The 25740-nt window shown below is 31.9% G+C and overlaps 1 protein-coding gene across 1 annotated transcript; it reads right to left on the bottom strand.

The window, feature by feature from the left end:
• Positions 1 to 3645: 3645 nt before the first annotated feature.
• On the bottom strand, positions 3646 to 16023 carry LOC124849230 (erythroid differentiation factor-like protein). The gene is made up of 9 exons (XM_088097312.1): positions 15653 to 16023; positions 15411 to 15541; positions 10086 to 10293; positions 8289 to 8817; positions 7953 to 8204; positions 7639 to 7830; positions 7475 to 7549; positions 4850 to 7363; positions 3646 to 4178 (listed from the first exon to the last, which is right to left on the bottom strand). The coding sequence occupies exons 1-9, from the start codon at positions 15829 to 15831 to the stop codon at positions 3879 to 3881; spliced, it is 4380 nt and encodes a 1459-aa protein (XP_087953438.1). The 5' UTR covers positions 15832 to 16023; the 3' UTR covers positions 3646 to 3878.
• Positions 16024 to 25740: the final 9717 nt, after the last annotated feature.

Genomic DNA, 25740 nt, shown 5'->3' with positions numbered 1-25740 from the left:
AAACAAAGATAATCCATGACTAAATCCTTCAATGAATGCAATTATGCATGCAAATGACCTAAACTAAGACATGAATGCAATTACATGTACTCACACATCATGCGCCATTGAAGAATCGAAGGACTTGTCGGTTCTCACAGTGGATGAACTTGCTGAGTCATTAGAAGCCCACGAATAAAGGAGAAGGAGTTGGGATGATCAGGTTGAACCCGAAGATCAAGCACTACAGGTACAGTTTGACTCAAATAAAACTTAGACTACTCAGAGCTGAGGTCCTAGCGGCAAAGGACGAGGAGGCGGAGGACGAGGTGCACATGGCCAAGGTAATTTTGAGAATGATAGTGAAGAGCAAACCGATCAACAAAATTGGTGTGACCGAGGACAAGGGAAAGGCCGAGGAGATCTGTCAGGAGTTGAGTGTTTTAAGTGTGACAAGTATGGCCACTATGCAAACGAGTGTAGATCAAGCAAGTGCTACAGCTATGGCAAGGTTGGTCATATTGCAAAGTATTTCAAGACCGAGACAAAGGGGGAGACGAATCTCGTTACTGAAGATGTTGAAGAAGAGTGTGGAATCCTCTTTATGGCAAAGAGCTCAGATGCAGTGGACATGGAGAGTCCGATCCCAACAATGGATGAAGTGATCTCGGTAAAGGATGCAACAATTGTGGATAAGGAAAACCTGGAGAAAGAACTCAAACAAAAAGATGAAGAGATTCAACGGATAAGGAGACTTTTGGATTAACCTAATGAAATTATGAATAAACAAAGGGTTAAGCTTGAGGAGTTGAAAAAGGCGACTCTTGAAAAGGAAGAGAAAACATCTAATGTTCTTGAACCAGACGAAGAGGAAGATGAAGATGTTGAGAACGACCCGATGAAGATGTCGACCAACATTGTTGAGAAATCGCCTAAGGTCAGAAACGAGTTAGTCAAGGTTATTGAGAAGTCAAACAAAAAAAAGTCAGTCAAAGCATTAAAGATGTCAACCAAGGTAAAAGACAAGAGAGCCATAAGGAAAAAAAAGAAGTCAAATCTGATTGAAAGAAGCAAACCCGGTGTGAGATGATGCACATGGAAAGCCGACTAAAGGAAGGAAGAATTTAAGTTTATGGGGAAATTTGTTGGATAAACTTAAATTTTAGGTTTTATTAATAATTTTGTTTAAATATTATTTTATTAGTTTTTGGGTCTAGTAATATTTAATTGTATTTGATAGAGATAGAATAAGGATACATAGTTATGATTTTCAATTTATCTAGGTACAATATTATTTTTTGATAAATTAAGCAGATTTTATTTTTTAAGATAGTTGATATTTTATTTTCAGATTTTATTTGTATTCTCATAATATTATAAGTGTCACACAGATATTTAAAGTCTTCAATTATTAATGAATAATAAGACTCAATTTCAAGAAAATATGGATTATGAGTTTTACTTAACAATTCCGTCTTCAATCACTTTAGTCTTACTCAAATGCATTCTTATGAGTTGGCCTTTAATGAACTTAGTTAAATTTAGGGGGCGGTTCGTAAATTTCATATCTGATAAATCCAACACAATTTAATTATATAGTTAAATATTAATTATTTAACAATTATATCACAAAAAAACCAGTTTTATAATATGAATATTATTTATTGTATCTGTATAAGTAATGTCATTACCATACAAAAATTGAAATCATTAAAATATGCATTTCAATGTATATTTTTATTAAGAATTTTTTTTTATTATTTAGATTGAATTAAATTGGAAGCTCGAGACTACATTTAATTTTTTTAATTTTTTATTATTTCATAGATGCTATTAGTTTCATGAATCTTTGGTTTATAATAATATTATGATTGTAAGATAAATTCTCTCAAATTTCTTATTAACTATTTTTATAATAAAAAGAACATTTAGAGGATAGTAAATTTTTATAAAGGATTTGAAATATTTTATAATAAAATAAGTTATTCAGATAACAAATTTTTGAAAAATTAAAATCTTAAAAATTTATAAGAGTAATTTGAATATTTAGAATTAGAGAATTTTAAATTCTATCTAAAATGTAAAAATTTAAAATTTTTCATAGTTCTCATCTTTTAAATGTGTTTATTTATTTTTTTATATATTCTCATTTTGACATATCTCGATTAGAATGTTGTCAACTCAATTAAAATTGAAACATGATTTAGTATATATCAAACAAAGTATATAAAGCAAGACTAAAGAAGTTAAATTTAGACAATAAAATAAAAGGGGATAACAATACATCTAACAACATCTTTTGATTACAAAGTGATTCAAGCAAAATAGACAACATTGTCTATCAATAAATTATTGATCCACTTCCAATCATACTATGTTATCATGTTTAATAGGTGTTTATTTACATGATTTCAATATAAGGAAAGTACATCTCACCATGATTAAATGCATATTTCATTACTTAAAAAAGTACTACTAATGTGATGAGAAAAGTTTAAATTGTAGAGATTGGGAATAAGATAACAAGAAAGAGCACAAGCGAAAGTTGTCACTATGTTAAGATCCGGACACTCTAATGCATGAAAACATTAAATCATCTCTCGATAACAAAACTTTGGTAATCATAAATATAATTAAGTAATTAAATTAAACAAACTTTTTATACTAATCAACATTTTAACATAAGTTCAATTTAAAAAAAAAAACTTTTATTCTATTTTTATCATGCAATGGACAATATATCGTTTGTAAAAAAAATGACCGGTAACTGATATGTAATCGAAACCACACATAATTTGTCTTTACGTTTAAATTAATACATATTTTATAAGATAACTTTTTTTCCAAAAGACACACAAATGAACATTCTTCTATATATTTATACAGAAAGGAATGATACTTATAACATTTGAAAAATTATATAAGGACTCAATTGACCTTAAGATCAATTAGAATACATTGATTAGATTGTCATTTTGTCAAGTTTTCTTTCATACGAGTTCTACCGTTGTCTATAAGAGATTGTTGAAGGAATTGTCTATAATAGATTTCTTTTCCTGTGTATAGGATAACTTTTTAGCTTACTCATATTTTATTCAAAAATTTTGGTTTGATTTTCCTAAAATTTTATTTTTTTAATAATATTTTCATGTATCAATGAACATAGTAACGTATATCCTGAGTTTTATAAAAAAAAAGTTAAAATATAAATAATTTAAATTCAATATACTTCAATTTCTAAAATTTATAAACTTCTCTGTTTTTGTTATCACTAAATCACTCATTTTAAGGTAATGAATATTTTCCTACTTATTAATCAAATAAAAAGAATGTTAGGAACGAACCCATTTATCCTAATTTTTGCAGTTCATCTCGTACAACCCCACTTTTAAATCCTATCAATCCATAACATTTCAAATCATCTTATAAATATTCAAGTCTGTAAACTCTTTATGCAAGTCGTATTCTTAAAAAGTCTTTCAAAATCCTCAAAACGTTTCATATTAATTCTTTTTTTAATTTCAATCCAATAGATTTTCATCTCAATAGATTTTTTTTAATTCGAAATTCTTTAAATAAGAATTAATTATGAATAGTTTTTTTATAGAAAATTAAAATTAATTATGATAATTTCAGGGGCCATGAACTTTTTCAAGACAATAAAAATGCATGTAAACCTCTTTTTATACTTCGATATCCTTTTATCCATTCCCAAAGTAGCTAAAGCATAAATATATACATTGATTTTCTACAATATTTCTACTACTGGTTAGGTTTTTCTTATAATTTTGCACTGATCCATAGTTAACGAGAGAAGAAATGTCACCATGAAGTTACTGTCATGACTTTTACAAGCTATATACACTGTACCCGGTGTGTGCAGCTGGACTAACTTCCCATCACGATATCCACAAGTTGTGCATGTTATGCAGTTGGATCATGTCAGTACCCTTCAGGGACATCTTGTAGAGTTCTTTGATCTTTCCACCATCACCAAATCTGCTAGATGTCAAAGATGGTTGACAAGGAGTTTTGTTTGCACTCGATGAAAGAATCGTGGCCAACATTTTCTTCAAAAGCATCTGTAATTGACTCCAATATTTTGCATGTAATTCAGGATATCTAGTACTGAAAGTGTCCTCAGTAGTATCTGAAACATGGCGCCCTTCAAGCATATGCGCCAAAGCTGATTCCAGCACCTGCAACAAAATTCTGGAAGAATCAACAAATGACAGAAATATACACTGGCTCATTAATGAAATATTGATTGGTATATCAAAAACCAAATTTCAATAAAATCTATAGTGAGGTCTTCATTATTAATGTACAAATTTAAGGAATATCAAAAGATATTTACGACAATTAATTGATTCAGAAAAATGAAAGTCAGAAATTTCAAAGAAATTTCATCAATTTATGTATTCTTTGATCCACCTAATTCTCTCAAATTCTCATCAATTTCAAAGAATTTTCAAATACAGTACTTCAGCACATTATGCAGTTGACGTCACGATAAAACATATCTAAGATATCAACTTGACCCAACACCTTGGAGACATTTTTACCAAGTTTCATAGGAAGTAAATCTAAGTTGCAAATACAGAACCCAATTTCGTGAATTTTATAATATTGTTATAGCTGGGAAGTGAAGTGCCTAAGTTATTTTTATAAGTTAACAAACAAAACAATGCACTCAGCCCAAGTATGTAAATTTCCAAGGAGTCTTTATTAGTGTAAAACACACACATGATATTAGATAGCATAGTGCAACAGAAAAGGTTAATGATGGAATTAAATCATCTCAATGAATATTTCAGTAAAATAGTCATAAAGAATTTAATTAATGTGTAAAAGAAGTAGAGGAAAATACCACATTGGAGTGTAAAAAGCTTGAAAGGCTTAATGAAAGAGCTGATCTCTCCATAACAATAGTCAAATACATATTAGGATGAGTTGTAGGGCCATAGAAGTCCAGCGCTTTTTGCCAGTTCCTCTCTGCCAGAGATGCATACTGTTTTACTCGCTGTACAGCACTATTTTCTCCTTTTTGCAAAATGCTTTTCTTATTTCCTGAATTCATAAATTTCAAACAACAGTCTCTCTGATAGCAAGCCAATTGGAAGTAAGCATATGCAGCCTCCTGTTTGCGCAGTTCACCAAGTGACTCATACACAGATAACGCTTCCCTAATGGCCTCATTAGCTGAAATCTCATGCTTTCTCAAATCTTTTCTGGCTTTTCTGTCTTGGGGCTTTGTGTGACTTACACATGTATCTTCCAGTGATCCATTTTCATAAACTGCAGTAGTATTTTCTCTTGCCAAAAGCATTCCAAGCCGCAGATAGGTATGAGCAAACTGTGTATGTGCCTCATTCCTCAAGCTGCTTGTCACAGAATCGTCATGATCATTCATGGCATTCAATTCTAACCTTGCTGCCCCATAATATCTAAGGGATTCTAAATATTTCAGTTTTGCAGTTTCCAATGCATGATTGTATGCACTGTGGAAAATATTATGTAGTTTAAGATTCTCTATTTTAGATACCATCTCCTCAGCCAATGCCCGCCTGCCATGGCCTAAATTACAGTTTATTAATATTATGTTGGTATGATCTGAAACTTCTCTGAATGCATCTATAGCATCTGTAAATGCTAGTTCAGCCTTAATTGATTCTTTATTCTCAAGTCTGATTCGGCCCAATTCATTGCAAACCCACCCTTTCTTTTTAACCACAGATTGTAACTCAGACAAACTATTTGGAAGTTTAAGTAATGATTGTCTAGCTTCTTCATAGCACTTTAGAGCAGCTACAAGATTGGACTCTACACTTACCACTAGAGGTTCAACTAGGTACTCAAATATCCCACCATTTTTCAGTTTCTGTGTTTCATTTGAATTATTTTCTGATTGAGAAACAACACTAGAACATGAGGCATCCATCTCTGAGGATCCCTCAAGAGTTCTAGGGTTTACAGCAGCCAAAGATTCGATTTCCATTCTACTCTCAGGAGTATCTATCTGATTCAGATCTCCACCATTATTACTATGCTCAATGTATTTGTTGTCAAAATCTTTTCCATTCTCCTTGTCATTAATGAACTCGTCTCCTGGATCTTTTGGTGGTGAGCAATTGGCATTTTTAGCAGATAATCGTTTATTATGCTTTCTACCATGAGTCATGAGGCCCAAAGCTGCACTACTACTGCTTGCACTGTTTCCACTGCTAGCTCTGTCACTCTGGCAGCTGCAGTTTACCAAGGAACATGAACTGCAGTTATGGTTAATTTGTACCAACTTCTTTTTCAGCCTTTTAACTTCCTTCACAACCTCAGATGACATTCTCAATTCTTTGGTTACAGGTTTTTTCAGATCTTGTATTGAGATTTCTTTACCCTTTATCTTGTGGAATTCAATATAAATATCTCCCACTAGTTCCCATGCCTTTGCCCAGAAAAGGTAAACAGAAGACTTTCTTTCAATATAGCCACTAACAGTCTCGTCTTTTACATCATCCCATGATGTGTTTTCATTCAGATCAATGAGTTTTCTCTGCAAGGATGAGCCACTAGCCATTGAAGAAATAAATTTTGTGTCTTCAAGATGTGGAGGCATTGATCCATACACAGAACATGATAGCTGAATTACCTTTAATGCTTGATGCAGTTGGCCATCCTCCTTATAAGCATCTGCAAGTGCCAAATACGATTCTCCAAGCAAAAGAACAAGTTTCCACAACTTATGATCCAACTTGGATGTTGGAAGCCATTCTCGAATATCACAAACTTCAATACAGTCAGCATCTCCACAAGCACAAACAGAAACACTAAAAGATGATGATGGTCTATCATGATTTTCAGTGAATTGATCCATCACCTCTGGTTCTGTACTCTGAAGCTGTCGCATCCATCTCAGAGACTTAATAGCCTGTGAAACATGATGTACAGCAGCTAACTTAGATGAGATTGGGTCGGCAACTGTCTGAACCACAGGCGTTGGAACTGGACACACTTCACAAACTGAAGAGCTAACATCAGGATACGTGATTGGTACATCCCCTTCGCGATTGCTCAATTCTATGTTATTGACCAATATCAGTTCCCCAGATGAGGGTTGTCCATCAGAAACCATCTTCACAGAACATTCTGATTCTAAGTGCTCAATCATATTTCCCTGTTCACCTGATTTGTCAGCAGCATGCAGATAAAATACCTCATGGGCACCTTCTCGTTCAGAATTACTGTTTTCAACATCCCAAGATGACTCTTTGGCTTCAGTAACAGTTAGTTCACACTCTAGGGCCAGAGATTCAGAAGTTAAATTCAACTCATCATCATAATTTAAAATCAGCCTTGCAAATTGTTCATGAGCTATTGCTCGTACTGCCTGTTCAGTACAACATTTATAAGAAATGCAATCAACTTAACAAAAGATAAGTGGAAATACTAGGCAAATGGGGTTGGGCAGGACATCAATTTTGTTATTCCAAAAACATACCAGATGGTCTGAATCATCAAGAAATTCCAAACACTTTCTAAAGAACCTCACACACCTAGCCCTATTTGTAGCAGCCTACAGCAAAAACAGACAGTAATCAGTAAAAAATTAGTAGAACTACCAAAAGCAGCGTTAACCCAGAAAAATGTTTCATTTTTTCACACCATTGACAGTGAAAGCCTGTGAGCAATTCGATAGAGGAGAGTTCCCAATGAATATACTGCATCACTTCGACCCCTACTAATTGACGATGGCAAGGACCTTGAAGAGTCATCACTATCATCTGATGATCGGTTTTTGGGGATAATGGAAAGATCAAAAAGTTGTATATCATCTTCACCAGCACCTTTATAAAGCTGCAAAAATCTAAGTCAGATTTCCTACTACTGATAACTATAATAAATTTGTTAAAAAAATTAACACACTAAAGCTAAAAACAACAAATATATAAATGTAATGAAAAAAATAATAATAGTACCCAATAAGCTCCAGGATCCTGTTTACAATTATCCTGAAGGAATCTCAAAACAGACAAACCATTTTGCTGTACAACATGAGGATGAAATGCAGGTGTCCCATCCTCTGATATCCCTTTCAAAAGAAAAATATCATCGGTTTTCAAAAGCTCATACCCCTGAACAACACCATTGCGATGATAACATATAGCCAACTCAGGTACACTTGCCATGACATTGTCTAACCATGCTTCGAGCCATGTCAAAGGTGTGACCTACAAAAATTGGGAAAACTTAAATATTAACAATCTGCTAATGCAAAGTTTGATGCAACACCATTTTCAGAAGAATGTGCTCACCTGTCGTGTGACATCCCATAAATGCAAGCTCACAGCAACATACTTTTCATTGCTGAATAAAAGTAGATCACTTCCCAAGAGCATGCGGAAGTTATGAAACTGCCAGAATAAAATCCTAAGAAAGTTATCATTACCAACTTTTCTTTGTTTTTCAGATTCTTGCATTGATGATCTGGGTTTTTCACCAACTTGTGACTCCTTTTTCACTGGACTACGGTTCTTATTTCTCCTGTTCTTCTTGCTACCCCAATAGAAGTTTTCCGGTTCAACCTGTGAGTACTCAGAATGGCAATTGTATCCTTCTGCTTGAACAACATCTTCATTTTGTACCACAATATGGGGCGGTTTTCCTCCAGGAAGTACAGAAGAATTTGATTGATCTTCTGATGGAACATGATGTGTTGGTGGACAATCACATGCCTCCATTCTGACTGAATGCATAGCAAAATTCAAGAATAAAGATTGATCTGCACATTTTGCTTGATTGTGATGCCTCCTTATAAGTTTTTCTCCCTCTTCAACATCTGGCCTGCACTTCATAAATACTGTCACTATTTAATCAAATGCTTGAATATTGTAGTTATGTTATATGTGTAAATTAGGGATTTTATGAACTACATGATTATATAACCATTATACATTATACTTAAATAAAAGCCTCCTCCCTGTAGTCAACAAAGATTCATTCACATGACCTGTTTTTCTCCATGATAAGTAGTAGGTTGCCAAAAACAGGAAAATAAATAAGTCAACTAACAGGCTTCAGAATAAAAAATGACGATTAATCTAGCACAAGCTAATAACCAAACACTCCTAAGATTTCATTTTTTCCCCAAATAAGGTTGAGTCCCTATAAAACATTTAAATGAGTTCTATGAAAAAAAAAATTCATATTTTAAGTATCAGAGATCATGAACTAGAATTCACAATTTATACAGAGTGGATGCAACAAAACCAGAATATGCAACTATTTAGCTGTCGGTACATTTCCTTGTTTGTTGAAGAATATAATATAGAAATCATAAATTGTTAACAATTTCTTATGATCAAAATAAAGATTTCAATTTATAAAGAGACAAATTTATCATGAATCAAAAGACAACTGTCAACAGCAATTATAAGGGGCCACAATCCAGTGGGAGTCAGTCATGGCAACAAAATGAAGTCTAAGAGTAGGTCAAATACACACCCTATGAACTAGAATGCAAAATTTATATATGGTGGATGCAATAAAGGCAGAATATGCAACTATTCGGTTGTCTATACATTTACTTCCTTGTTTAAGCATATAATATTGTAATCATCAACTACTGGTATTTTCTCTTTGTCAAAATATAGATTTCACTTATTGTATCAAAAGCCAATAGATAGGGAAGCTCAATTTTCTCAAGTGAAAATGTCATCATGAATTACAGGACAACTGCAACAATAATTATGAGGGGCCACAATTAAGTGGAAGTTAGTCATGGCAAAAATAATGAAATCAAGAGTAGGTCAAATATACACCCTGTGAACTAGAATGCACAATTTATACATGGTAGATGCAATAAAACTTAATGTCTTGCTTGTTTAAGCACATACTATTATAATCTTCAACTGCTAATATTTTGTTCAGATCAAAATAAAGATTTCAGTTTCTTATTACAACAAAAGAGAATAGATAGGGAAGCTCAATTTTCTAAAGTGAAAAAAATTATCATGAATCAAACAACAGTCAGCAGCAATTATAAGTGACCACAACTAAGTGGAAGTTAGTCATGAAAACAAAACTAAGTCAAGAGTAGGTCAAATACATACCCTGTGTTTAAAACAAGAGTATGACCAATGCGACGAACAGCAATTGATAATCGAGCCTTGGAATATGGCATTTTAAATATCTGCTTCAAAATGTCTGCTGGGGCAATGACATCAATCTCATCTCCATAATCAACCAAGCCAGACACTGCAAGGGCCTCGCATTTTCTATTGAAATTTGATGCAACAGCAGTGCCTTCCCAAGGAAAATCTGTCACCAAGAAATTGAAATTTAGAAAGAATTGAAATATGTAACTGATGAATCTATCATAAAGAAATGGAAACCAACCAAACAACGTATGTAACGTATTTCACAATAGCATACATTTGTATTTCATTACGGCGCTCTTTTTTCAATGACTGATAATAAGAACAGTATCAACCCATGAAGGAATTATAGACTTAACACTCTTAGATGTGCTGGAAAGAAATAACACATGAACAGTGTGTTTGGTTTGTGAGAAACGCAAAGGGAGAGCTCTGACTTGAATAGATTTGCTTCATTTGTGTTGACATGGTGTCAAAAGAGGACTAAACCTGTTTGATTCCAGAAAGTTTCTCTGTAATTGAATTTGATTTTGTATTTATTCCTGTATAGCTAATTAACTAGTAATTATTCTATTCCTTTTTAAGGTAATTCATTATTGTTATATTTTCTTTCCTTTATTAGGATTTAGTTACCCTGTTTTAGTATATCACCTTAAGTGATTCCCCTTTATAAAAAGGAAAAATCCCTGCAAGTTATTTCCATTGAAAAACAATACTCCACATTTTCAACTTGGTACCAAAGCACAAACTCTGTGCCTCTGATATGCAGAGCCATGGGTGACAGCTCCTCAGCCACCACCAATTATCAAAGTTTGCATCCTCTAAAATAGGAGCAGAAGGTTGTTTTTCAGTTATTCGCATTCAGTTCAAATCACCTCTTTTTGACTTAATGGGTTAAACTATCTCCGTTGGCCCCAATTTGTTTAGATGTATATCCGTTGTAGAAGTTCAGATACCTCACTACCAAGCAACTCAAGCTCAACATACAGACCCACAATATGATGTGGGTGCTGAAAACTCCATGATTATGACATGGTTGGTGTCCATGGAGTCATCAGTAGCAACTACATGCTTTATTCAGCAGCCATAAAATTGTAAGGTAGTGTCACAAAAGTATATTCAGAGCTTGCAAATAAATCTCAGATATATGAACTCAACTTACAAGCCAGAGAAATTCAGCAATGTCACAGGATACTTCCACTCTTTGAAGTGGGTGTGGTAGAAGCTAGATCTCTTGAGAAATTCTCAAGTGGAAGTCTACCGAGAATGCCAAACACCATCAACAAACAAGGGATGAAGGATGGACGTTTCAGTTTCTTGCAGTCTAAACGAGAAGCTAGATGAAGATCATGGTAGAATCACAGGGAGAGCAACATTGCCTCCATTAGGTGAAACCTTTGCGGAGATCATTAGAGAGGAAACTCGCATAAGGTTGATGATGACAAAGACAATAGTAGATCAATAAACCACAAGAACTCATCAAATCTTAGGCATGATCATGGCAATAAACCACGTCACACCTGAGAAACATACTAGAAAATTCACGGGAGACCAACACAACTAAAGGGCAGTAATTTAGGTTCTAGATGAAGACCTAAATTTGGCCTTACAACTCATGAAGCAGAAAAGACTTCTTTACACGAGGAACAAGTTGATGAATCCACAAGGTTGCTAAAATCTAGCTCGCCATTGTATTGGTTCTCTGGTACAAAGAAAGTAATTTTGGTGCCTCCAACTCTTTTAATTGCACCTCAAACATGCGTGTACGATGCATCATGGGTTCAAGTGCTTTTGATCATATGATCAACCTTTCTTATTTAAACATATTCTCCTTGTTTTGGAAATAAAATATTAGAATGAAAGAAATACTGCGTTATCCAAAACCATTTACTTAAAATGTGCAACATGCACCGAAATTCTCAGGAAACCTTCTCTCCATTAGTCAAATTTGCAAGGATTCCAATTGTAATGAGAAGTTCTCTATTACTCATTACATTTTCAGGACTGGACATCAGGGAAGATGATTGGCAATGCTAAAATGACAGATGGTCTCTACTACTATGAAGATCTTTTTGAGAATAAAGTAGCCCAAGGTGGTATTAATTCTTCCCCTGTGTGGGACTAAATAATGCTGCTGCATAATAGACTAGGGCACATCATAAGCATTTGTTTCCACATTTATTAAAAAATGCTGATTTTCTTTGTTTCAATGGGAAAGTTCTCTTCTAGCTAAAAGTCATAGAAGTCCTTACTCCTCTCAACCTCGTCATGCATTTAAAATTTTTCATTTAATCCAAATCGATGACCAGGGTCCATAAATAATTACAACCCGATTTGGAAATAAAATGGTTTGTAACCTTTATTGATGATCACACTCGGATGTGTTGGATTATTAGAATATTTTAGAATAAAAGAAAATAAGAGATTTTCTTCTGTCTTTTTGTGTCTTTCTGTTACACTGTCTCTCTAATTTGTTTTTTTCCAGCTGTCTGTCCCCTTTAGTGAGTCTGTTTTGGGTGTTTTGGTCTTTTTGCTTTCAAGGGTAGCTTCTATAGAGGCTCCCTTTGTATTCAGCTTTATACAAGATAGAAACAATAAAATATATCACATCAGTTTCTCTAAGACGGATCTACCCTATGCATGAAAGTCTAGTGCTCCTAATATATTTAAATGTTTTTCACAAATCTTAGAAACACAAATTGACACTGAAAACTATATTTTGAGAAGTGACAACACTGAATAATTTAATAAGAATCTCAATTAATTCCTTCAAATAAAGGTATTCAACATCAATTGATATTACTCCTCAAAAAAATGGTATTGCAAAAAATTAAATTAATAAACATTTCCTTTAGTAGCCTCTGACATAATTTTTTGGATTAATGTTCCAAAGTATTATGGGGGAATGTGGTCCTTAGAGCAGCCTATCACAAATAAAATGCCAACTCCTATGCTAAATTATCACACACATATTTGGAAACCTTTAAAAACATTTTTCCATCACTTTGATTGCACATTGACATGGCTCTAGAAGTGTTTGGTTATAAAATTACAAAATAAATTTTGAGCTAGTGCTAAGTATACCTTGAGTTTATCCAATAATTAATTCCTGCACCCTGCCAATAGATGCACTTCCTACATTGATGATGTCTTGAGTATCGAAGTAAAGTGGGAGATTCTCCCTTGTACGATGCTTTTAGATATGTGCAATAGCCACATACACCTTTCCAGTGAAGCAACAGCCACATACAGCTTTTAGATACTGAAGCAATTGATGCATGCAAAGAAAAAGGGCTTCTTCCTAAAACTGCTGAAACACCAGTGAATGGCCTCATCATGCACAGCCACATACACCTTTGCAGGGCCAACCCGTGCAATCCACCCACCACTTCCAATCGCTGGGACAATGTTGTGCCTCTCTTATCCCTCTCCCAACATCCTTTCCGTCCTTTCCCACTAATTAGACTTCAGGACCCCATTTGAACACCTTGTAAGTTCGTCTTTTACACCTATGCTCTCTGTTTCTAGTCTGCCATGGCATCTGATCTGTCCACTGATTTTCTAGGTCACCCACAATTACTTCAAAGAAGCTTTAAAGGCAAAAATTATTTGTCTAGGTCTGTATCAGTTGAAATGTGTTTTCTTGGCAAGGTTTTCATGAACACTCAGAAGAAGATGGTAATAAAATACCATCAGACAAATTTGAACAGTAGGAAAAGATGGATTTCCATCCTTGTACCTTGTTGTGGCAATCAGTGTAACCCAACATATATTGAGAACTCTTAGAATATTCAAATTGCGTCACTCTTTGTGGAAGAAGGCTAAGAGTATATTTGCAAATGATATTTAACACCTCTATGACATCTCTAATACAAACACAATTCTGACATTTACTACATCAGTTTGGCCATCCAACTGATAGTGTAAGCTTGAGGTGCCTGGTACTCTAACTGATTTGTCAAAATATGACTAATGAAGGCATCGTTTCTCGCAAGCAATTGTCTGTTGGCCTGGTATCCATGCTAGGCTGTAATCACCATAAAATTGTGTCAACTACAACCATCTGACAGACAGTCCGCACTGTTAGTAATAGACCAGCATCCCAACTTTCTATTATCATCTTTTTATTCCTAACATAGACCCTAATAATTGGAGACCCAATAACAATATCCCCCCTTGGGCCCGAAAAATAAGTTTTACAACATCCTCAGTTTAAAATAGGAAAAAAGGTTCTAAGCATCTGATGCTAATTCCCATAAATTCTCACAATCAAGGAGATTTCTGACACTTATCAGCACCTTGGCTAAAATTAAAAACCTGTGATGTTGAATCTCTAAGTGAGTAATGGCTGAGAACATGTTTCCAAAGAAAGTGCCTTCTTCAACACAGAAATGTGAAACACTGGATGTAATTGGCTCACTGATAAGCACAACCAGTGAGCAACTTGGCCAATACTTTTGAAAATCTGAAATGAGACATAATCTTGGGCTTAACTCCCCACTGGTTGCTTGTGACTTGTAGTTTGCATCTGTGAGGTTGAAACTTTAGAAAAACCTACTCCCCTCTAACTGGACCTCCATCCTTGGCTTACTAGCTTAGATTTTCATCCTTAAGTCCCAAGCCTCTACTGTCACCCTTGCTAACATAGACCCTTTTAACTGTAGGTCAGCTAACAAAGTCCCATTACTACAAGAGCATCAATACAACAGATAGCATACTGATCTCAGAACCATGATATGACAGCCTTCATAAGATCGTCAACGAACTTTAACTTCAAGACAACATCCAAGACTTCTCCACAAGGTGCGATAACAAGACTTTCACTTCATTCAAAAATTATTAAAGGAGACACTTTATGGCGTACATCGATAGCATTCATTTTCAGATGGTTATAACTAAATATATGTATCTAAATTCAATGAAAGTCCACAGAACTAAGAATGGAAAAAACAAAAATTAGATAACAAACTCTAAAAGAGAGAGGTCAAATTACAATGAGACTACCATCAACACATCCTAGGCTAAAATACAATGGAACAACCGATCACGAAGGGGACTCTCAAATAAAGAATGACACCCTCAAATAAAGAATGACAACCGCCAAATTTTGTGTTTTCCTACAATGTCAATTGCAATTTATGACAGCTTTGAAGAACGTGAAAACAAAAATACACAACCACCAAGTGCGAAAAGGTAGAATAGAACATATTTTGAACCACTGAACATGAGATTCCACTTATAACATATAATTAATTTACTCCAAGGGTAAAGAGTAAGCACCTCCTCCTATTGTCTTGGAGTGAACAGCGCCAACAGGAAGAACCTTGTCCGGAAAATTGGCCAGAAGCGGGGGAGTATTCAGATCAGTCTCAGTCGGCAGCATCCGGTAACGGTAACGAGGAGCATTCACCCTGAAACAACCACAAATAACACTTAATTCTAAAAACACAACACATAATTCAAACGAAAAAAAATAAAAAATTATTGAGTGAGAAAAACAGAGAGAGTATGTGTGCGCATACGTTTGGGGAATAGGGAGAAGGGCAGAATGGAAAGCATGGTGGAAGGACTTGTCGGTTGGAACGGGGATTGAGCCGCAGAGAAACCCAACGGGTTTGGGAGTGGCGATTTCCAATGTTCCCACGCACACTAGTTCTCTGGAATTCTCAGAGTTCGAAGAAGATGACGACAACTTCGCCATGTTGATTGCTCCCTAAAACCACTGAGCTATGCGCGAAGATGAGTTGAGACAAACAATTGAAAGCAAAAACCCTTGATGCAGGGATTGTGTTTGATTTTTGGTTTCTGAGCAAGCAGTTATTGTTGATGTTACATGATATACTTCTGGATTTTTCTTTAGAATAGTTATGTTCTTTGCCTAAGTCCCTGCAATCACTTGACACAATCTTTTCCCAGTGCATCTACAAAAATATTCATAATGGTTATACTAGTTTATGTATGTATATAAAATTTATTTATGATGATAATTATTTTATATAATTTAAATTTAAAACAATGATATTAGAAAAATGTGCTTATAATATTTTTAGTAACAATGACTTAATTTTATATTTTCAATATTTTGTCCCAATGTTACGTTCGAGTGTGTGTAAAATCTTAAAAAAATAATGTTTTACAAGTGATTGCGTGTTAAAATAGTGAATCTTATTTATTTTATCATTAAAAATTTTAATGTGCAAATATATTTTTTATTAAAGAGTTTTATTATTTAAAAATATATCATTTTTTTAAAATTATTAGAACTTTTTATCTCTCAGTTCTAGAGATTTCAACTATCTCTTCAACTATTTAAAGATATGACACTATGTCCTTGATTCTTAAAAGAATAAATTGATTTTTATTCTTTTTTTTTGTTTGAGATTTTTGTGCATGTAAGTGTTTTTTTCTTGCATATGAAATTTGAGTCTTTTATGAAACTTTTTGTTGATTAGTGCTTATAATGATGTGTCCTAATCATATTTGTGTTGTTAGTAAGAGAAGATAGAGTTTCTTTTGATGGTATAACTGTTTTAGGAACCTTAAAATAGCTTGAGTCAGGTGACAAGTAAGGAAAATTGGTTATTTTAATTTTAACTGATAGACAAGTTTTAATTATTAATTGTAAACTTGTATAGTTGAATTGTGAAATTTTATTGTCTAATGTAGTTTGACTTGTTGAGTTGAGATTGGAGAATTGAATTGTCTTTAGAGATTATATGATTTAAACTCTATGATGTTGAATGATTTGTATTGGAAGTAAATTGTGTAGTTTAAATTGTGTATTATCTAAAAATTGGTTGTTTTGACATCTATGGTTATTGTTAGATTGGACTGCAGAGGCTTATGAGGTATAAATCTATTGAATTCATGTTTTAAAAAATTATGCAAACTCACTAAACGAGTCTCGCTGAGCGAAACCAAAGTCAAATGATTCATTGACATGGTTTTCGCAAGGAGAAAATATGGTCGTTAGGCAAGCTATAGTTCAAGAGCCATTAACTTAGTATTCATTAGGTGAGAAAACTCCCGCCGAGCAAGACTAAAATCATAGACTCACTGACTTGAGAATGGTTGAGACCATGGTTGAGCGAGACCATTCTCGCTGGACGAATTTCGTGATCTTTTAAGTCTGTGCCATTTAGTGATGATCTCGTTAAGCGAGTTATCTGGTTGTTGTTATTACTTTTAAATATTACTAGTTGAGCAACTAGATACTCTCATTGAGTCAAATTAACAAAGTTTAATACAAAATTTCGTATGTATGTTTTTCTAGTTTATGATGTTTTAAGGTTGTTTGTGTGAATGTTAATGTGATAATTATTTTGCAATGATCATTTGAGTATGTTTGTAACTTATCCAAGAAGGAATTAGTTTTGTGTGGTTTAGTGTGATGTGTTTTGATGTATGAAAGTTCAGAAAGATTAGCCTCGTGAAATAGGGTGACAATTCATATGTTTATGACTCTCTGAAGTATAAATACTACTACGAGTGCACATCTACAGTGAAGTTTTGTTGGAAATCAAAGTGAGTCTAAGTCTCAAATTGGATAAAAATGAGAAAGTAGAGCACTATATAAATATGAAAGACCCATTAATCTGTTGCCTTAAGGTTTTGGGAAGAGAGTGATGTTAATATTTTATGTGGTTAGACTCATATCTCATTAGTGTTTGTGTCTTCCCGATGAACCTCATCCTCCATAGACCCAACAGTGGTATCAGAGTCAACGATTTGTCTTGATGACCAACTCAGACGAGTACAATGATCCCTATACTGAAAGGGAGATTGTTGGGAACCCAAGTGTGCGTCTAAGTCTCACATTGGATAGAAATGAGAAAGTAGATCACTGTATAAAGATGAAAGACTCATTAACCCAACCTTTAAGGTTTTGGGTAGAGACTAGTGTTAATCCCTTATGTGATTGAACTCAAATCTCATTGGTGTTTGTGTCTCTCCGTTGAACCTCCTCATTGTTAAACCTAACAGTTTTATATCAAAGCATGTATACGAATAATTGAATCTATTATCATCTACATAAATGATTATGAGTTATGATTTGCTATGAATAATGAACTAATATGTTTTATGTTTAAATTATATTATAAAACTTTCTTTTCATACTAACTTACACGGTCTTTTTTTTCTTTGTGTAATGTTTATATCTTGCAACGATCACCTATCGATGTGAACAAAGGATGAGTTGGGTTTGAGAAGTCGAAAATGTTGCTAAATAACCTTTGGGATTGTAGCTAGATATTTCATTAGTTGTTGATTATCTTTTGAAAAACTTGTTTACTTTTTTTAAGATTTGTAGATATATTACGTTGGTATAGTTATTATTATAGATAACTATATTAATATTTTGTATGTTTATTATATATTATCAAGATTTTATATTTTGTTTTGAAGTTCATGATGTTATAGTTTAGAAATAAAATTTTATTTTGTTACGATTTAGTTTTTAAATTAACAAAAAAAATGTATAATCACAAAGAAATGATAACGATAGGCAAATAATATATATATATATATATATATATATATATATATATATATATATGTGTGTGTGTGTGTGTGTTTTTTTTTTTTTTTTTAAGTGTCAAATAATTATTGATAAGGAGACCAGATACATTATAATTAAAAATAAATATTGATACAGGAGACCAAATATATTATAATTAAAAATAATATATGTATTGTTTGAATGTATATACACCTTTATAATCATGGTAAACTTTTTTCTTTTAGAAATAATTCAAAATAAAATTTTAAAACATAAATAAAAGAAGTAAAATTTAAAATTAAATTTATAATTTATAACAAATACATTCCACGAACGTAAGTTAATGTAATAATTTAAGGATTTAAAAATATGATAATAGAATTGTACTCACCCTAGTGTACATACTTTAACTAAAATATCTATTTTATTAAATAATTAACCTGCGAAACTTAAATATAAAAATGATTATCCTTACCATGTTGAGTTATAAGTTATGTTTAAATGAATGAGATTGTGTTTAATTACTTTTAATCGATGTTTAGATATTTTGAATGCTTTTTATTGTCTTATGATTTTATACGCAATTAAGTAAAACTAACTTAGCAACCAAGTTATTTGGTGTATAATTAGGTACACCATGTGCTCACACATTGCAGTATAATTTGTGTAGCTTGTGCTTGATCCCACCACTTTAAATGTAATATTGTTTAATGCATCTTCAATGAAAATATGAAAATGAATTTTACTCAATGTAAAATAGCAGTTATGATATCATTAAATTAGTTAGGTCTAATACTAGACTCTCTTTTTTAATGGAGAGTTTGCAAATTGCAATGCGAAAATTTGTGTTTGTCTGGTATGCATATGTTTTTTTTTTTCATCGCATCTTTAATCTTTAAATTGTACATATATTTGTATCTATTTCATTGTTTTAAATTTGAATTTTCTATTTTCTTCACAAAATTTTAAATGTTCTTTTTTATTTTGTTCTTTCGGGAATTGAGATGATTTCAAAAGATATATATACTTCTTATTTATTTATTTTTATCTAATTTTCTCTTATTTGTATGCTACAATTTGAGATGTTTTGTTTTCAAACACATTCATCACTCATACCATCCAAAAATATAAGATAATAAATGTGTAACAAATGAACAATAAATACCTTGGGTTCTTCACATATTTATAAGGTTTTGATGGTATTTTATTTTTATGGGTTTAGGTTGATTGTACCGTTCCTTTTAGCATCGTTAGGTTGACAATTAGGTACATAGTTGATTATATATTAATCTTAGAACTAGACAAAATTAATCTAATTATACTTAATTATAAATTATTTATATTATATTATATTAGAAAAACTAAACTATTTTTAATAAAAACTGAGTTGTATCATTTTATAGTTTAATTTAAAAAACTGAATTTACAATTCAGTTAATTGCTTAAATTGTGTTTTATATATCCCAATTCTTTCTCAATATCACTAGAGATAAAGATCAAAAGTTTCAATCACCATCGAAGGTCCTACTGCTATCGAAGTTCTATCGCCATCGAAAGCCCTATGGTCTCTTCCTCTTACACATCAATTATCTCTTTATCTACCTTCTTCCAATTTGGGTTTTCAATTTTAACCATTATAATTCATTTTTGCTTCCTCTTTTTTCCAAATTCGATGAATCTGGTCTTTTGTGAATGTACTAGGTTAGGTTATGTGATTTACTTGAAAGTTTTTTTATTAATTTGAAATGAGTTATTAGGATGAACGTGTTGGGGATTGGGGGAATAAATAGTTATAGTTTTTCATTTATGATATGATCTTGTCCAAGAGAGAGTACTATCTTTTCTGAATTCGAATCTTCAAGGGACACAACAAAAATAAATCAGAGAAGAATGCGAAATAAGGCAAAGATGGAAATGTCACAATCTAGCAGATTGATAAGTCTAAGTGAAGATTCGCCACAAAGATCTTAATCTTTGTTAAGAATTAGAGTTCTAATCCAAGAACCAAGATAATCTCTCAAAATGTAAATGCATATATTATAAATCAAAAGTGTTTACATATGTATTTGGTGCCCTTATATATAGGTACAAATGTTTAAGAAACCCTAAAAGAAGCCCAAAAACATCGAGTCCAAAAATAACTTGAAAAATTAAAAATAGAAATAAATTGTTTGCAATTATTATAACTTAAAAGTACCAACATTTGTATTTGGTGCCCCTATATATAGGTACAAATGTTTAAGGAGCCTAAGAAACCCTAAAAGAAAGTCCAAAGACATCGGGTCCAAAAATAACTTAAAAACTTAAAAACATAAACAAATTGTTTGCAATTAAAATAAAATTACAAACAAATTGTTTTCACTTGACTTATCAATTTGCTAGATTGTGGCATCATCATCTTTGTCTTATTTCACATTCTTCTCTGATTTATTTTTGTCGTGCCCTTTAGGATTAAAATTCAAAAAAGATTATACTTTTTCCTGAATAAGATTGTATCAGCTTAAATCATGGAAGATAGTAAAGAGTGAACCATGATGGATGAGTGCTTTTAGCTTAAATCATGGAAGATGATCTTGGGATGAGAAGAAGGCATGTGAAATTTATAAGCAATGAATTCAAGTAGGGTGGTCTCTTTTTTATGCATACCACATTGTAAGTGTAATTTATTGTGGTAGCGATGGTTAACTGTCAAGAAAGTCAAACAACCCTAGTCCAAAATCTTCAAACCAAAGTTTACACAACAAAATAAAAGAGAAAGTGACCAATCACAACATGTGTATGTGCCATGTTACTTTAAAAACCTCTAGTCTCATCCAGATTTTAAGACCAAATAGGGGTGGCCCATTTGTATTCATTGTACCTTCACTCCTTAATATCATTATCATCATCCTTAAGATTCATACAAGACTTTTCCAAAAATCAATTCTTCATCACTAATTTGCAGTGTAAGATTATCAACTTCCAAGATATAACATGTGTTGATGTTTAAGTTAAAACTATGTGTTGCTTAATGTATTTTTGGAATTCAAGATAAAAACAGAATAACATAATATATCAAAATAACCCAACACCAAACTAAAGAACATGAGGTAACTTTTAGGCTTTAACAAATTAGATATTACCTACTTTATTGAAATGTTTGTTAACAATATAGTATTACCTTCTTTATTTTCCAAAATGCAAATCATTCCATTACATGTCTCTTATCAATAGGTACTTTAATCCTTAGTTGGATTAGAAACTGATTAATCCTTTGTTGTTATCAAATCGTGGTTGCAAGGACCATACAATGTGGTGGATTAGAAACTGATTAATCCACGATTTGAAGTCTCATCCCGCACTACATTGAGGTGTAAAATGTGGGAACTTTATAAAGAGGAAAAAACAAAGTAAATTTTTTTCTATCAATGCAGTGTGAGAAGGTTTGCTTAACTACACACACATGAACTTGAATCGAAAACCTAATCTGCATGAGTTTAACAACTCACTTTATTGATAATGATTGAAAACTTCAAAAGAAAATTTTGAATTTTCTCAAACAACGAGACATTCAGGGGAGCTCATTGCTAAACTTGTTGATGCTTTTTTAAATAATTGGGAGTTGAAACAAATCTTTAGTATTAATGTGGATAATTCTACAACAAATGATGTTGGGTCCAATACCTCAAAAGAAGAATGTTATCATGAAACTATCTTATCTTAAAGGCATAATATGTTCATATGTGTTGTTGTGCTTATATATTAAGTTTGATTTTGAAAGATGGCTTAAAAAAGATCAAAGATTCAATTTCAAAAATTCAGAGTGCAATTAAATATATGAAATCTTTTCTAGATAGATTTACAAAATTCAAGGCATATGTTGAACGAAAGGAAATTTCTTATAAATGTATTGTTTGTCTTGATGTTGAAATCATGTGGAGTTCAACTTACTTAATGTTAGAGGCAAACTTAAAGTACAAAGATGCCTTTGTCTTACTATATACGTAAGATAATAAATTTGGTATTGAAATGACCAAAAGTAATGATGGTGTGTCATTAGAAGAAGACTGAGAATATGTGAGGTATGTTTTACCATTTTTAAAGATGTTTATGACTTTACCAATATTTATGATTCTTTTTGTGTCACTAGTCATATGTATATGAAATATGTCTTTAAAATTAGTAAAAAGATTCGACAATATTCTAAGAGTAATGATGTAAGCATAAGATGGATGGTAATGAGGATGAATGGTAAGTATGACAAATACTGGAAAAATTCTAATGGAATTGAATCTAATTATTGATTATTATAGTGTGCGACCCTAAAAGTAAGTTGGATTTTTTTAATTTCTTCATTGACTATATATTTGAACCTAGTATGATCAGTGAATCGAAATATAAAATCATTTTCATTTTTAAAAATATTTAATCAAAACTATCAAGGTGTTGAGGAGGGTTCTAAAGTAGTCAACAATAATCTCAGCTAGATGATGAAGATGATGATCCTTATGACATAAGTTTCAACCTAAGAGCTACAGAACATAAATTTGATTATATATAAGAGTTTGATAAATATTTGAGAGAGGATCTTGAGCTTTATACAAAGTCAGTTGAACTTGATATTTTACATTAGTGAAAAGTCAACTTAACTGAAATTTCTATCCTTGCGAACATGACTCGAGATGTGTTAACCATTCCCATATTTATCGTAGCATCATAATGTGAATTCAATATAGGAGGAAGAGTGGTTAGTCCTTATCATAACTGTCAAACGCCTAAAATAGTGAAAGTACTTGTTTACACATAATATTGGTTAAAAGGAACACCTTTCTCAATACGTTTTGGTGAGGATCCTAAAGAGCTTGATAAATTTGAGCAATGTGAATTTATATGAAAAATTTATATATCTATTAGTTTATATTTTATGTTTTAAGAAATAATCATTTTTTTTTTGTAGAGATAACCTTTCAAGATGAAGTGAGACCTTAAAGTGCTATAAATTTGGATGATTGAAGATACATTAATAAGTTATATTTTATAATGCAACTTATATTTGAAGATGTATTGATTTTTAGTATTTTGTTGTTTATGGGAGAACTTATGTTCTTGAGTAGAGATAAATCTTTCCTATCTACTTAGTTTTATGTCTTTTTTTTTTTGTTTATGAGGAACCTATATTATAAATGAAGTGGGTAAATACTACCTTTTTCAGGTTCTTAATTGAAAAGCAATTTTTAGTTGAAAATTCAGTTAAACAATTTAAAAACAATTCACAAACAGTTTCATTAAATAATAGTGTAGTTTGGTTCAAAACTAATGCAATTTGGTTCAAAAATAGTGCAATTCGGTTCGAAAATAGTGTGTAGAAACAAGTTAAAGTACATAACAGTTCAATTCAATTCATATTACAGTTTATTGGAATTCAGTGCAACGCAGTTTGATACAACAAACAATTGTTCACTTCAATTCGTCTGAACTGTTTTTTTGGTTCATTGCAAGTTTTAACAATTCAATGCAGTTCAATTAATTTTGTCTACCCTTAATTATTCCAACATAATGTCTTTTTGTTAATAAACATCATCTTGGATGCAAATAACACATTGGCCCCTTATACTAAAAGGTATTAGTGTGTTGAAAGACTTTGAGAGAAGCTTTTCATGTCTATGATTTAGCCTTTTGGTGTCATTTGTACATTGGCTTCCCAAGTTCAACCGTAATTCAAATGTCAAAAGGTTGAGAAAGATAAAGGGTCAACATGCTTTGAAAGAAAAGATTTATGTATTTGGCTGAGATCACCTAAGTGTCATTCGTACATTGACGAGTGGTTAGAATGACAAAGAGTAAAGAATGATGAAGGATAGAAATGCTTTGAAATAAAATTCTCATATCATTGGCCGAGATGACTATAATGCATTGATCTCTCAAGTTTAAGGAGTGATTGGAATGACAAAGTTTTGTCATTCAAGATATATGTGTTATTTTTAATAATTACAATGATTGCCATAAAAAAGTGAAAATAATTTAGTTTGTGACCTATAGGTCAAAGAGATCAAGTAAATGTAGATCATTGTGACAATTAATATGTTTACCCTTTTTTCCTATAAATATGTAGATCATTATTGACTAGTTGTAAAGAATATACTTTTATATCAACTCACTTAATGTTGTCCTATTTTTGTTATGGTAATGGAAATGGCTTAATAAAGGACCTTACGGTGAAGCAAGTGAAAACCTATATGTTTCGAGTATGATTGGATGAAACCTAACATGAGAGAATATTTCTTAAAATATAGATTATCATCAATGATTTGCTTTTTCGTTAGTAGAATGATCATGTTGGACACTACATAAATTGGGATCATCTCAATTTATTAGTTAATTGACAATGTGTAACCTTATCCATTTTTTCTTCATGCGAGGTATGAGGAATTATGTTTTCTTACATCCCATTATATAATGTTAAGTGTAAATGTTAGTATTAGATGTTGGAAACCCGTTAAATGATCTAATTGAAAGGATGACTAGACAAGTAAAAAGTCAAAGCATGAAATGAGCATTAGATTGATCAAACAAATCAAGTTCAGAATGATGTGAAAGAAATCCATATAATCATAGGGTGATTAAGATCAATTGCAAATTGATCAATAAAATCTGAATGTTGAAATTCATAATTAAATTGATAAAGAGAATTATGCAACAAGTCCCAACATTATAAACATTTTTAACTTAAAAATTGAGACCAACAATAATATTGAGCCTAAAATTTATATCCTTTTGAGTGCGACTTCATCCTTTGATATTGATTATGTATTGGAAGAAAATAACATATTATTATGTTTTATTTTATGTATTAAGATTATTTTTAATAATACTTTCCGATCTTTATTCAAACTCTTTTTAATATTATTTTAATCAATACTTTTTTATTATTTTATATTAATGTTGTTTGTTAGGAGAATTGTTGATCTGTTGATCAACTTCCATTTAATATATATATATATATATATATATATATATATATATTATACTATTTATTATTATTTTTATGATTATTATTATTCATAAAATATATCTTAAACTATTAAAATAAAATTCATAAAATTATGTCATAATTTATTTTACCTTTATAAT

Source organism: Vigna umbellata, chromosome 8 (assembly GCF_029865625.1).
Source record: "Vigna umbellata cultivar VRB3 chromosome 8, Vumbellata_1.0, whole genome shotgun sequence".
Classification (NCBI taxonomy): domain Eukaryota; kingdom Viridiplantae; phylum Streptophyta; class Magnoliopsida; order Fabales; family Fabaceae; genus Vigna; species Vigna umbellata.
This window is presented reverse-complemented; position numbering and strand designations above follow the sequence as displayed.